The 12,205-nt window shown below is 40.5% G+C and overlaps 1 protein-coding gene across 2 annotated transcripts in view; it reads right to left on the reverse strand.

The window, feature by feature from the left end:
• The window catches only part of HECW1 (HECT, C2 and WW domain containing E3 ubiquitin protein ligase 1), a 173,179-nt gene that overhangs the window by 49,622 nt on the left and 111,352 nt on the right, over positions 1-12,205 (reverse strand). For both annotated transcript variants that reach the window (XM_009695568.1, XM_009695567.1), the window contains 4 exons: positions 7,995-8,125; positions 5,200-5,321; positions 2,184-2,369; positions 1,432-1,566 (listed from right to left, as the gene is read on the reverse strand). In XM_009695568.1, the coding sequence (XP_009693870.1) occupies positions 1,432-1,566; positions 2,184-2,369; positions 5,200-5,321; positions 7,995-8,125 (574 nt within the window). The remainder of the gene's footprint in view (positions 1-1,431; positions 1,567-2,183; positions 2,370-5,199; positions 5,322-7,994; positions 8,126-12,205) is intronic.

The following is a 12,205-nucleotide window of genomic DNA, read 5'->3' on the forward strand; positions in this document are numbered from 1 at the left end:
AGCAGAGCAGCAGATACCTCCAGAGGGGAAGCTATGGACTACGACAAGGGTGCAGAAGCACTGCGGGACCTGGGCCGCTGAGACTGTGAAATGAAGGTGCCAGCACTGATGCCTCCCGAGACAGAAGGCCCCGTTTCATCAGCTGATCATGCCAAATCAGTGGCCTCAATGAACAGTCTACAATTTTCCCAGAGAATCATTACTCAAAAGTATTCAATGCTTTTCACTCCCTTCCCTGTACTTGGTATTTTGAGTTTATTGCAAAACGTTCTTTGCCAACTTTGCCAGCACTTGCAAAACCGAGTGTATTTTTGGGGCTAGGTCATCCGAGTTGCTCAGCAGTGTTTCTGTTCCGGATACGGTGAATTTGTAAGCAAGCCCCAGGCAAGCATGGGCCCAAATATGAATCATCATGCAGGTGACTTTCATATTCACGTCAATAATTCGGTCACAACAGCAACACTAAAAACTGCAGGCTGTTGGCAGAGGGAAGTTGCTAAGTTGGTGGGAAGACATGATTGACACAAATCCATTGATACACTTCTAGCTTCAGAAAATACGTTGCCGAATTTGCCCAAGATGGAGAAAACCTACCCAAGCTACTCATGCCTGGTCTGCCTTTGGTCCTGAAGTACTGACCTCACGCCCCAGTCAGCTCCTGATCCCAACCCTGTTTGGCAATGTGAGGTGTTCAAGACCGGTCCTGTTGCAATAAATTTTAATGACAATTCCACAAGCATTTCTCCGGATGTTTTTCTAGAAGAGGAAGATCCTTTGGCTATAATTCATCTCTACTCCTATTCAGCTTCCGTCTTTACAAATCTTCAACTGTATGGATTTGCTAGATGGAGAATCTGATTGCTGGTACTTTTTCCTCCTTAAATCCATAACACAAAGCCAGGATTTATGCTTCTATCAATCCTGCCCATGGCCCTCAGTGATAAAAATCACCCCCATGAAACATAGGAAAGATATTTAATGGGATTGAAAGCTAGGGAAGCAAACCTCAACCTACATTACTACACTACTGCTAGGCAGTATATCTTTTCAGATATACTCCCCACAGTGTCACAGTGGGGAATGAAAACATATGAGGCTGCTGAAGTATCAGGCTATAAAAATAATGAATGACTTGACTTTACTAAAGCAAGACTAGGATGTCAAATACAGATTCTTTCTTTTAAAATCTATTCTGTCATCATTTCACTCTGGTTATTTAGTTTTACTTGTTTATTATTTTATTCTGAAAATGGTCAAAATATAAACCTTCATTACCAGGAAGCTCTGAGATAAACCCTTCAGAAAGAAAACAAACATCCCTTATTTCCTTTGGAAGATAAAAATCCACAAGACAGTTTGTTTACACACGTCAAAGATAAGAAGTGCTTTTAATTCTACCGAAGATTGCTGTATTAATACTAGCACAGTTACCTCTCCAGCGCTGTAGCTACGAAGTCGCTGAAGGTGTTGCCTGTGAGTCAGGTGATTAGGGAGACGACCATTCTGCAGTGGGATCCTGGGATCTATGAAAGTGGTAGCACGGCTATTGTGGTCAACGAAGAAAGACTGAAACACACAGGAACAACGTTATTTTGTAAGACGACTGCCAACACTGCGATGGTATTGTGGGATCATAAAGTGAAAACCACTGGCAACTGTGTGTCAGAAATACCCTGTTTAGGTACAGTCCATGGAAGATATCTGCGAAGGACAGGACTTTTAGTCCAAGCTGGAATAGCTCTTGGAAAATATCTGAAGCTATGTAGGTCAAAATCATGTGTAATGGCCATGAAGCAAGACAGAAGAGAATAAAATTATCGGGGAACACCACCTTAGCCTGTTTGGTTGTTCCAGAAGTCACTCAGCAAAGCTTCATTGGAGGCAGAGACACTAAGCCAAATTTCGCAGTCATGAGAGATCTAAACTCTGGCTTAAATTTTTTTGTTGGTCTAGTGCTGCCTTGGCTATGGTATGATATTCCACAGAAAGCTAGAGGGTCACCACTATACTTCAAAACATTTGTTCTTGAAGCTTTTTTCTGCTTCTAAAATAACTCTGCTTGTTGCTTGTGTTGTTTAAACCAAACTTCCACCCATTTGGGGTCAAGAAGGAAGGAACCTTTAGTAATCATATAGCCTGATGTGCTGTGTTAAACAAGTGATTAGTTTTGTTGGCACTCTTACCTTGCCCTGCTGGTCAGTTTTTATCTCCCAGCCACGAGGAAGCTCCAGTCGGGTATCAGCAAACATGTTGATAAAATTTACCAGGTCTCTGTTGTGCTGATAGCGCTCAAAATTACGAGCATCTCTACGGATCTTCAGAATCATATGCTTCAAGCAGGTACTGTTAGTGAAGACTCGATAGGCACTCTATGAGATGGAAAACAGAAGTGAGGAAAACCAGTTCTGATGTCAAAACAACATCTTTGGTTAGTTCATAGGACATACGCCCAAAGAACTGAAACAAATCCTGTTAAGAATCAAGAGTCATTTCCATCTCATTGTTTTGATTTGAATCACTACTTTACACGAACACCTAGAATTAAGAAATACAATCTGGAAAGTGAAACATCCCACACATTAGGCACAGTTAATTGTGCATAAACCGCCTTTCTCATGCACTCCAAAAAGATGGTCAGCTGAAACACCACACGCCCAAGATGCATGCAGTTGTGCCTATTCCCTTGCTTTTATTGGTCAACAGAAACACTGCTTGTGTGACCGGATGATGCCAGAGAGATGCAAAGACAGCTGTGAACATGTATTTATGCTACAATTCAAATCAAGACGTATGTGACAGGATTCATGAACTTAAGAGGACTGCAGTGCAGATGTCTACATCTAAGCTTGCTACCTTATTTATGGTCACTTTGTGGCCACAAGACAGAAACAGACACTTTCAATTGTCTGGTTTTGGAAGATAGGAATCGTTTCCTGGAACCGAATATTTGTTTCTGCAATAACTACAAAGCATGTCAGATGGAGACGTCTTCATGAGTCAGATGAAGGCCACCCCTCAGGCAGCTAGTTGTATCTCACAACGGCATTAAATACACCTCTTAAGAGGAACGTGCCTTGATGCAGTTCTGCCTGAGTTAGTGCTGATCTGGTCGCAGAATAGGGGCCAAAGTAAACTATATTTGTTGCCACTGCGTATTCAATGAGAGCACCAGAAAATACACTTGTGGCAACAATACTTTTTTCTCATCCACAGGCTACTCTTGGGATCTTTTACTTCAGGGAAAAAGCTCCTCAAGACAGGGTAGGAAACTTTACAAAAATCCACAACCCTTCTGAGCATTTCACTAGAGAGAAAATGAGTGCCCCGGTTCTGCTGGTCAGCCCAAAGGATTTAGTTACTCACTGGAGTAATAAAGGACTCGCGTCTCCAGTGAAGTGAGCCCCAGTGTGCGCACCTGTAACCTGCCCAGAGAATCTGACCCAACAGCTCTGAATTCTTAATTTCTGTGTACTTTTAATGCATTTTAACCACTATATTGCAATAAAATATTGACAAGCATCACCTTTATTATGTAAGGATATATCGTGGTGGTAGCGCTGAGAAGAGAATACTCCCTGCAGCACACGGTCCCTAATTATGGCAAGGGTTGGTAAATGTTATGAAGTCACAGAGATGTGATCTCTGCCCTTAAAATATGACCTGGTTATAATCCAGGAAAGTTTCACGGTCACAAATTGCTAAGATCCCAGCTGACTCCATGACAGAAGTTGTATTTTGATCTACTATGTGATCAATGACTGTCTAAGTATCTCTTAGCTGCACTAGGGAAACAAAAAAATGTAATGTAGTTTTATCCCTCCATGGAAATAAAATTTCTGAAAAATGAGAGCCTTTCCCTTTTAATTCTAACTGCCGGATAATATTTTCCAATCCCAACTTCATTCGCCTAATTAATAGCTTGAAATTTTAATAGGGGTTTGTGGTTAAAATATTACAACCGTGTTAAGCCAAAAGTTATGTGGGCCATTATTTCTGTACAAGTGGAATCTGTATAACCATTTGACAGATGTTTCAATAGATTATTCTGGCTCTCATATTAGAGACAACTTTATAAGCTCAAACTGAAGGTCTCTCTTGGCTTTTTTTATTTCAGTGAGAAATAAAATTGGGATTCAGTCTCTTGTATACACTATGGAATCGGTTACTCATTTTGCAAACAACTATGCCGAATGAAAATGATACTGCTCCCAGCTATAAATCATCACATATCACCCTGTCAATGGAAGAAATTATGCGCACTCCATAACCTGGATCAGGTAATGTCAGATGAGTTAAAATATCCCTTCCTCTGCAGGGTTTCATGGGCAATAATCTCTGGCAGATGCTTCGCAATGGCCAGCTGGCTTCAACCCGCAACGCGCCATAGCCAAAACCTGATGTCTGTAGTGAGCTACAGACCTGTGCTGAGGCAACTCCTGAAGGGTTTTCATTTCTTTTCCTTTCAAAAAGAAAGGTCACCCCTACCCAGAAACGGATGACTTTCCAAATATTCAGAAGTCATGTGTAGATGCCTAGCCGAACTACATTCAAGATATGGAAAACTAGGACTGCATCTCCTTGTGAGATTTCCCTATCTGCTTCCTCCTGGTTGACCTATCGTTACACTTTTTCCACTCCACGCCAGGTTTGCAAGAAAACATGCAGATTTATTGCATCAATGGGGAAAAAAAAGTTATTTGATTTTTGAAAATTAATTTTCGTTATTCTTTTTTCCAAAATAGCTACACTGACTCAAGTCAGTATTTTTTTCACTGTTATATCCACTTGCTTCTTGAGAGTGCAAACTGCACGAGCTAATAATTTTTTCCCTCTATTTCCCTGAGTGGTATCTGAGTGAGACTTCTCAGGAACACGGCTCGAAAGGCAACAACCTCATTCCCTGCAGCAACAGACAAGAGAATCAACCAAGCTGAAACCAAAGGTTCCTGCTTATTCTGGACAGATAAAATTAACGGGCTTCTCTGCAGCAGGGAATTCCTTGTGTGAGGCAGAATCTCAGCAAAAATATCCTTGGAGCAGCCTGCCTGTACTGTCCCCAACCATGTCTGATGCTCAGCAAGGACAACTGAGCCCCAAGTCTTGTAATTCAAATTCACCATACATTCTCTCCGAAGGCCTGAGGCACAGCGTTTGGATTCAGAACTCGGTAGCGCGAGAGAGCAAATCGTAACTACTTACATAGTTTGCATGCAGCACGGTGAAGAACTCAGGATTGGTGATGAACTTCACAGCTGGAGACTGCAGCAACAAGGTGATTTTTTGAGAATTCACAGGAGAAAGGGAACCTTCCCTCCTAATCTCTGGACAAAAAAAAGCAGAAAAATCTTATTAACGTAGTGGCAAGCGCTGTCTATTATTTAACCTTTTATGAATGGCTGATGGTATAAAAACAGTCACCATCCTGCCCAATTCACCTGCCGCCTTTGAGTTTCCAAGACAAGCCTGCTGGCAAACTGGTAGATATTCTCCTTACGGTTAGTGGTGCAGTGCTTACAGTAGCAGGGCAGGAGCTGGATGCTTTTCTGTACTGTATGTTATAAAACTCTGTGTCTTATCTACTGCTGTCTATAAATCTCAATATGACCACAACAGTTTTTACCAGCTGATGGTTTGGTGCAATACTGTCACCATGGTCTTGACTGGTTCCCCTCACTGCTGATTTGAGAGAGATCCGATTTCCCAATCCAGCCCGAGGGTTCACCAGCAGAAAGCATTTGGTAGCAAGAGTGGGTTAAAGAAGCCGCCTGCTCACGCACTCACATCCACGCCGCTGCCGCAAAGCATTGTCCTTTACTTGTAATTGCATTATTTTTGGCAAGTCCATGGCTTTGGGGACTTGTACGGTAAAGAGGACAAAAACAGATGCAAAGGGATTATTTTTAATCTGTATCAATTCATGAAGCACAGGAGCAGAACTGAGCATTTCAGAATGTAACTCTGTAGAGGTGGGAACTCCTTGACCTTCTACAGCCACTACAAAAATGCTTCCTACCGCAGAATTACGGCTTGAGTGTGCAGTTCTGGCGTTTTCAAATACAAGCCAACTTTTATTTGCAGACCAAAGAAATTGGATGCAGAGGTCATCAACAGAATAAATATAGATTTCCATTTTTTTCTTATCAATTATCACTATTTTCTTTCTTTCTGCTGGACACATCATACTATTTTATCCACTTAAAATTGTGGACTGCATCCATTGCAGAAGTTAAATTGGTTTATAGTGGCTTAGAATCTGGATTAACATGCCTAAATTGTATTCCTTCTGACATTTTTCATTTAAATTAAAAGGCAAAGAGCAAATGTATCATAGTGCAGAGGTTATTATCTTATTCTAGTGTGGTTTACATCACCCTTGATCTTTTAATTCTTGCCATTTTAGACAATATTGACTTCTAAAAGCAGACCAATTACCTATAGCAAAACCCATTCCCTAATCACCTAAGATGACACATATCATACTCATTAGCTCTTCGGGGTTAAAATAAAGTGAATGTTATGTAATAAACTGACCTAAACACTTAGTGGTAGCAAGTCCTATTAAATCAGTATGTAGGCTATGATAGTAAACGATTATACATATTACAAGTAATGACTACTTCACTCATAATTTAAATACTAATAATACAACGTGTACTTCATTTCCATTTCAGCTGCTAACAGAGAGGACTGGGTTCTCCCTATAAGATCCAGTTAGGTAAAAGACTCCCATAAATTGCAACACAAAGGATTGCAAGGAAGCTTTGAATATCAAACATTAAACATTCTTGGTGAAAATTGATTTTCAAGCTAAAAACACCTAACAGATCAGGAAAATAAACAGGTAAAATTGAGTATTTTTCTAAACTTGTTAAAAAACGTACGTTCACTATTTCTCTGTAATTCTTCCTATTCAACATGGAACATGAAGAAAATTCAAGCAGATATCGTGCTGGTTCTTTCCCTTTGCAATGCTATTTACAGAGGGATGGCAAAAAGATGGCAAGAAACCAGATTTACTTCCAGCAGACAACAGAGAACACAAAGTTAGGTGGAGGGGAGAATAATCCAAAGGAAGAGAACTGACGGTTCATTTCGGTGGTGCAAGTTCTCAAACAAAGCAGACAGTTATTTTTGCATGTCCACAAGTTGCACTGTGGGCACTAGTCTGACTGTTGGTGTTTCTTACCTGAAACGAACACTTAGGCTACGCTTTCACAAGTATTTTAAGAAAATGAGTATGACTACCACCAAAAAGAGTAGGAGAGTTCCCTGCCCTGAGTACACATTGTCCTCTTCTCCTTTGCAATGACACTCATTCTTGTCTCGTCATCTAATAACGAGCCAGATGAAAGAACCAATCTGGCTGTAAACAACATTAAGTACAAGGAACAAGGTTATTTTTCAGGCAGATCAGTTCTCTGTTCTGGTATGGGGTCCCATCACATAAGTTAGTGATGAGCAAAAAGACAGCTGTGCCTCCTTCAGTGGCAGCCCACACTCAGATCAGCTCAGAGCTATCACAAAATTGCAGCTTTAAAACCACAAATATTTCATACTCGATGCCAGGGCCACTGCAGGTGTGACCACATGGGCAAACGCGGCAGCCATGCCCAGAGAGAATAAACAGCAATACCCCAAGATAAAAATCACACTGCAACAAAAATAAGACAGCGCCGTTGTTGCAACTACTAAGGTGAAAAAAACCCACCAGATGCCTTTGGCATTTTGATTTCAAATAGCCCTTTACTAAAGTAAAAATGCTTTGCCTGTCTTAGTAGTTGTTAAAAAAGAACTGAGGCCCTTTGCATCTAGCTTCGTACCTGTAGCTTCAGGTCTAAAACCTGTAGCTACAGGTCTAAACTTCTTTTAACTAATTGTTGCAACCCGGTGTAATGAAGTTCCAGTCTCCCACAGAAATGCAGGTTTCCCCAGAGCTGAACGCCATCACTGAGCGGCACTGAACACGCCACTCCGTAGGGTTTTTTCCCCCATACCTGAGCCTGGCTGGGAAGGCTCTGCCTCAGAGTCGCTTCCTCCTCCTGCGGGAACTCTCTCCACCCTGTTGTTTACTACAGCATCATCTTCAGTCCGCTCTGTTGCAATAGTTCGCTGGATATTTTGGTATCTACATACATTCAGAAAAAGGAACAACATGCTTTAGTTAACAGAAGAGCTTTCTGGTGCTTTCTACCTTAGCAATCAGCACGGATTTTGAATGACTCCAATACTTCCACCTTCAGCGTACGACAGAGTAAGAGCACACCCGACTTCTCTCCTTCAACTGATGCAACTACTCACACTTGGGCCAACCACTACTCTGCAAATAAGGCATTTTGCACTAACAAATAGCTACAGAGGGTGCAAAGCAAGGAAGACACAGAGGTCAAATTTAGACAGGTATTTAGGCTACAGGTTGCTACTAGGCTTCCCTTCAAAACATCTGGACCCTAAAACTACTGGTGGATCATGGTTCCCCCTCTCATTTAGTCTTACGGTAGCATAATCAGTGAAGTAAAGATCAATCCTGTGATGCTTTGAGTACCTTTCAGTCTTTCTTATGACAATACTGGATGCACATGCTCAGCCCTAAAAAGGTAAAGGCTATTAAGAGTGTTCATAAAACGTTACTTATGATACTGCATGGCCAGCAGTTGGGAACACTTCCATTTTGGTAGGCAATATGGAATGTCAATTAGTAGGTAGTGTGACCTCCGAGAGCTACAATCTAATTGACGTGACAGCCACAGAAAAGTAGAATAGGACGTAACACATGAGCTGAGTGAACAGCGTGAGGACGCAAGCGTTACATCTGGTTTTGGAAATCAGTGGGGTTTGGGCATTTAGCCTGGGTGGTCGCTAGCTGCAGAACAAGGAAGGGGAAACAGTACAGAGATAAGTGAGGTACAAACAACAGTGAGGAGGGTGACAGAAGAAAATTCTGAATAAAAACTCACAAATGCCTTAAAAAAACTGTAACGTCATTTCCATATAATCACGGAACTAATTGCCACATTAGTTGATGTCAATTGGACTGATCATGGTCTTAGGGACCAGCCCAATCCTAAATATTTTACGAGATCAAGACCAAAGTATATACCTGGCTGTGGGAATAACCTGGAGTGTTTTGAATTCACACTACACAAAACAAAATCTAGTTAACTTGTTCACTCACATATGCAGATGAGCAAGGTAAGAGATCAAGATTTCTTTGATTCTACTGGCAAACTACAAATAAGTCATATATTGAATAAGAAAATACATTTTAGAGAAAGAGAAAGAAAAGAAGAAGAAATCGTAAGAAGAAAGAAAGAAGCAGAAAGAGAAATAAAAGGAAAGAAAGAAAATAGGCTCTCGTAATTATTTTAATTAGCTTTCACTCCACCCCAATATTTTTAATCCTTTTTTCTGGATTGCGTTTCCCTATGTATATAAACCAGGATGGCTTTACTGCCTGCATTTAATCTGATCCAGCATTGTTTGTCTCTCATTTTCCTGACTTACACTCTTTTTTTCTTTCCTCAGCTCAAGTTCTGACTTTCAAATGTTACTCACTTGCTCTCTGTTCATTAGTTAAGGTACACTTTATTTCAGATTAGAAGTTAGTTCCTCAAAGTGACACAGGATCATTAAAGACAAGCAGTTAGGCTTTGGCTTTTACATCTCTCAACAGACATCATCTCCAGTAGCTCACTGCAACCCAATCTTGGGCAGAAGCACCGGAGATAATTAAGAAAAATAATTAAAGTTTTAATAGATTTCTGCTAAACTTTCACAGTACTATGTGTGTCCCCCAGTACCCAAAGTCATTTGAAGCTACGTTCAGTGTGTATTTGGACAGTTTAAGTAAACATCCATCTTTACAAGGAAATTCTGACAGCAGGTTTCCCAACAGCGTGAATTTACTGCAATTTTAAACCCTCTGTTTTAGACCTACATTTTACATTTTTATTCACTTAACTGAATGAACTTTCCATTCCAGTACTGGAGGAGATTTACAACACCCACATGCAACAGAAAGGGGAGGTGGGGGTGGGAAGAAGTTCATATAATCAAGGGATATAAGCACACTTAAAAAAAAACCCTGTAGCTTCAATTTAATTAGATGGTAGAAAATCCCTATTGGCAACCCTTAAAGAGTAACACTAGCTGTATGCCAACAAAAGGCTACTCGTTTCTTTTGGGTCTCAATACTATAAAATCATCTTATACAAATACCAGAAAACACCAAAGTAATTGGAGAAAACATTGAAAGTGCAAAAGTTATGGGAATGCCTCTGGAAATTTCAGTCTCCTTTCAAAGTGATTTGTCAAAGAAACGGAGGTTTAGAAATACCACACTGTGGCTGTCTTAACTATTACAGTTATAATTTCTTTTGTTACTTATTACCTTTCAAATTAGTGCAAAGACAAGTCTAGATATACGTATGCTGCAAAGCATCCTGCCAACAGAGCCTGAACAACATGGGCTCTTCTCTGCTTTGCTAACAAGTAAGCAAGTCAGGTAGTGCTGGTAGAAAATGAGCAAATCTTTAAAATAAGAAGCATGGATGTCTCTTTGGAGTTTGCCCAACACCTGGATTCCAGTTTTGCATTCCCTGTATCCTCAAGTGGCTAGTACAGCTAATGGGAAGCTTGGAGCACAGAAAGAAAGCAGGACTAGGCTCAATCACAGCTATGGGGGTTTTTTTCAAGTTGAATTTCCAAAGCTTTGTGGTTTTGGCTGGGCTGGAAATACCAAGCTTCCTTGTAATATTTTGGTCTTTCCATTCCCTTCCACAAATTAAAGCAGGAAGCTGAAAAGTGAGTAGATTTATTTAAAAAGAAAAGTCGCCAAGTTTTTTTTTCAGACTGCTAAGTGATTTTGAGTCCAAATTTTGTTTGAGGTTAGAGCGAAAGTTCAGGCTGCTGCTAATTCTATCAGTACGGTCTATGTTTGCCGTTGCCTCACCTAAAATGATTCTGAGGTATGTTTGCTGAAGAACACTTCAAATAATGAAGTTTACAGTACAACAAAACAGCATTTCTAAAATGAGTGCTTAAAACAAAGCCTGATCCTCCACAGTGCTGGTAATAACTATTTATGGAAAGCGGTTTTCCTCACAATCCTGAAATCTGGAGACATGAAATATTTGACACTAGCTTCAGGACAACAGTTATTTTAAAAATTGCAACAGCCAGGTTGAAAATACAGAAATGACTTGCCACCGGACAAATGCTCAGAGATTCAGTATGACTCTTTGACCAGAACCTTAGGAAAAGTTCCCAAACTTGGGAACAATAGGAGACCTTTGTATTCAACTTCTCAAATCAATAGAGCTCGTTTGCAGAGAGTAGAGAATCGTCAGCTTTTTCCCTCTGTCCCAAGAAGCCAGGACAGTACATGTTTAATAAGTTGCAAAGCGCTTAGTATCCAATGGGACTTGGGTAAGGAGAGATAAGCCAGTGCTGAAAGCCCTCTACACTTCTCGCTTGGTAACCGCATATGTGAATACTAAAAAGAGAGAGTCAAAGAATGTCAGTCCTATTAACTGTTAATTCCCAACCTGAACCAGAGATAATCAAGTCATAACCAAGAAAGCCAGGCAGCCTACATGAAAACACGAAATAATAAAGTCTGAAGGAAGGAGGTCACAAAGACAATGCCTACGCTTCGGTTTCTGCTGAAGTAGTTGGTTTAATGATTAACCTGCGTTAACTAACAGAACGGTAAATTCCTACAGAGACTCTCACAAGCACTTATTCCTTTCCTGGTTGCGCTGCACTTACATGAGTTCAATCTCAAAAAAAACCCACCCAAAACTCAAACTTAAACTAAGGTGACATGTGTCCACAACAGAGCTTTCTGCAGCAGATAACTTGCTTGAGTGGCAGCTAAATAGTCTGAACTTTGACATGGCCCAAATCCCTCTTAAAGACAAATGCTAAATGGCAGAGAAGTCATGTAACTCCCTTGAAAGAATCTACACTAAACATCCACTTTCTTTTATTTTTTTTCTTAATATTAACATGGTACCTTGACACATTCTAAGGTGAGCTATAATGAAACGAAATACTGAGCAGGTTCTTTCACTTCTGGAAGACCTAGCGCACGTTATGAAATGCCACCCAAAATAATGAATTTTGGTGAAGAAAAAGGAGAAATTCTTCAAGAGTGTGTTGATGGCATCAACTTAAGTTGCAAAACAACCACTTTAAGAAGGCTGGT

This window comes from Cariama cristata, unplaced genomic scaffold (genome assembly GCF_000690535.1).
Source record: "Cariama cristata isolate BGI_N322 unplaced genomic scaffold, ASM69053v1 scaffold5652, whole genome shotgun sequence".
Lineage (NCBI taxonomy): Eukaryota > Metazoa > Chordata > Aves > Cariamiformes > Cariamidae > Cariama > Cariama cristata.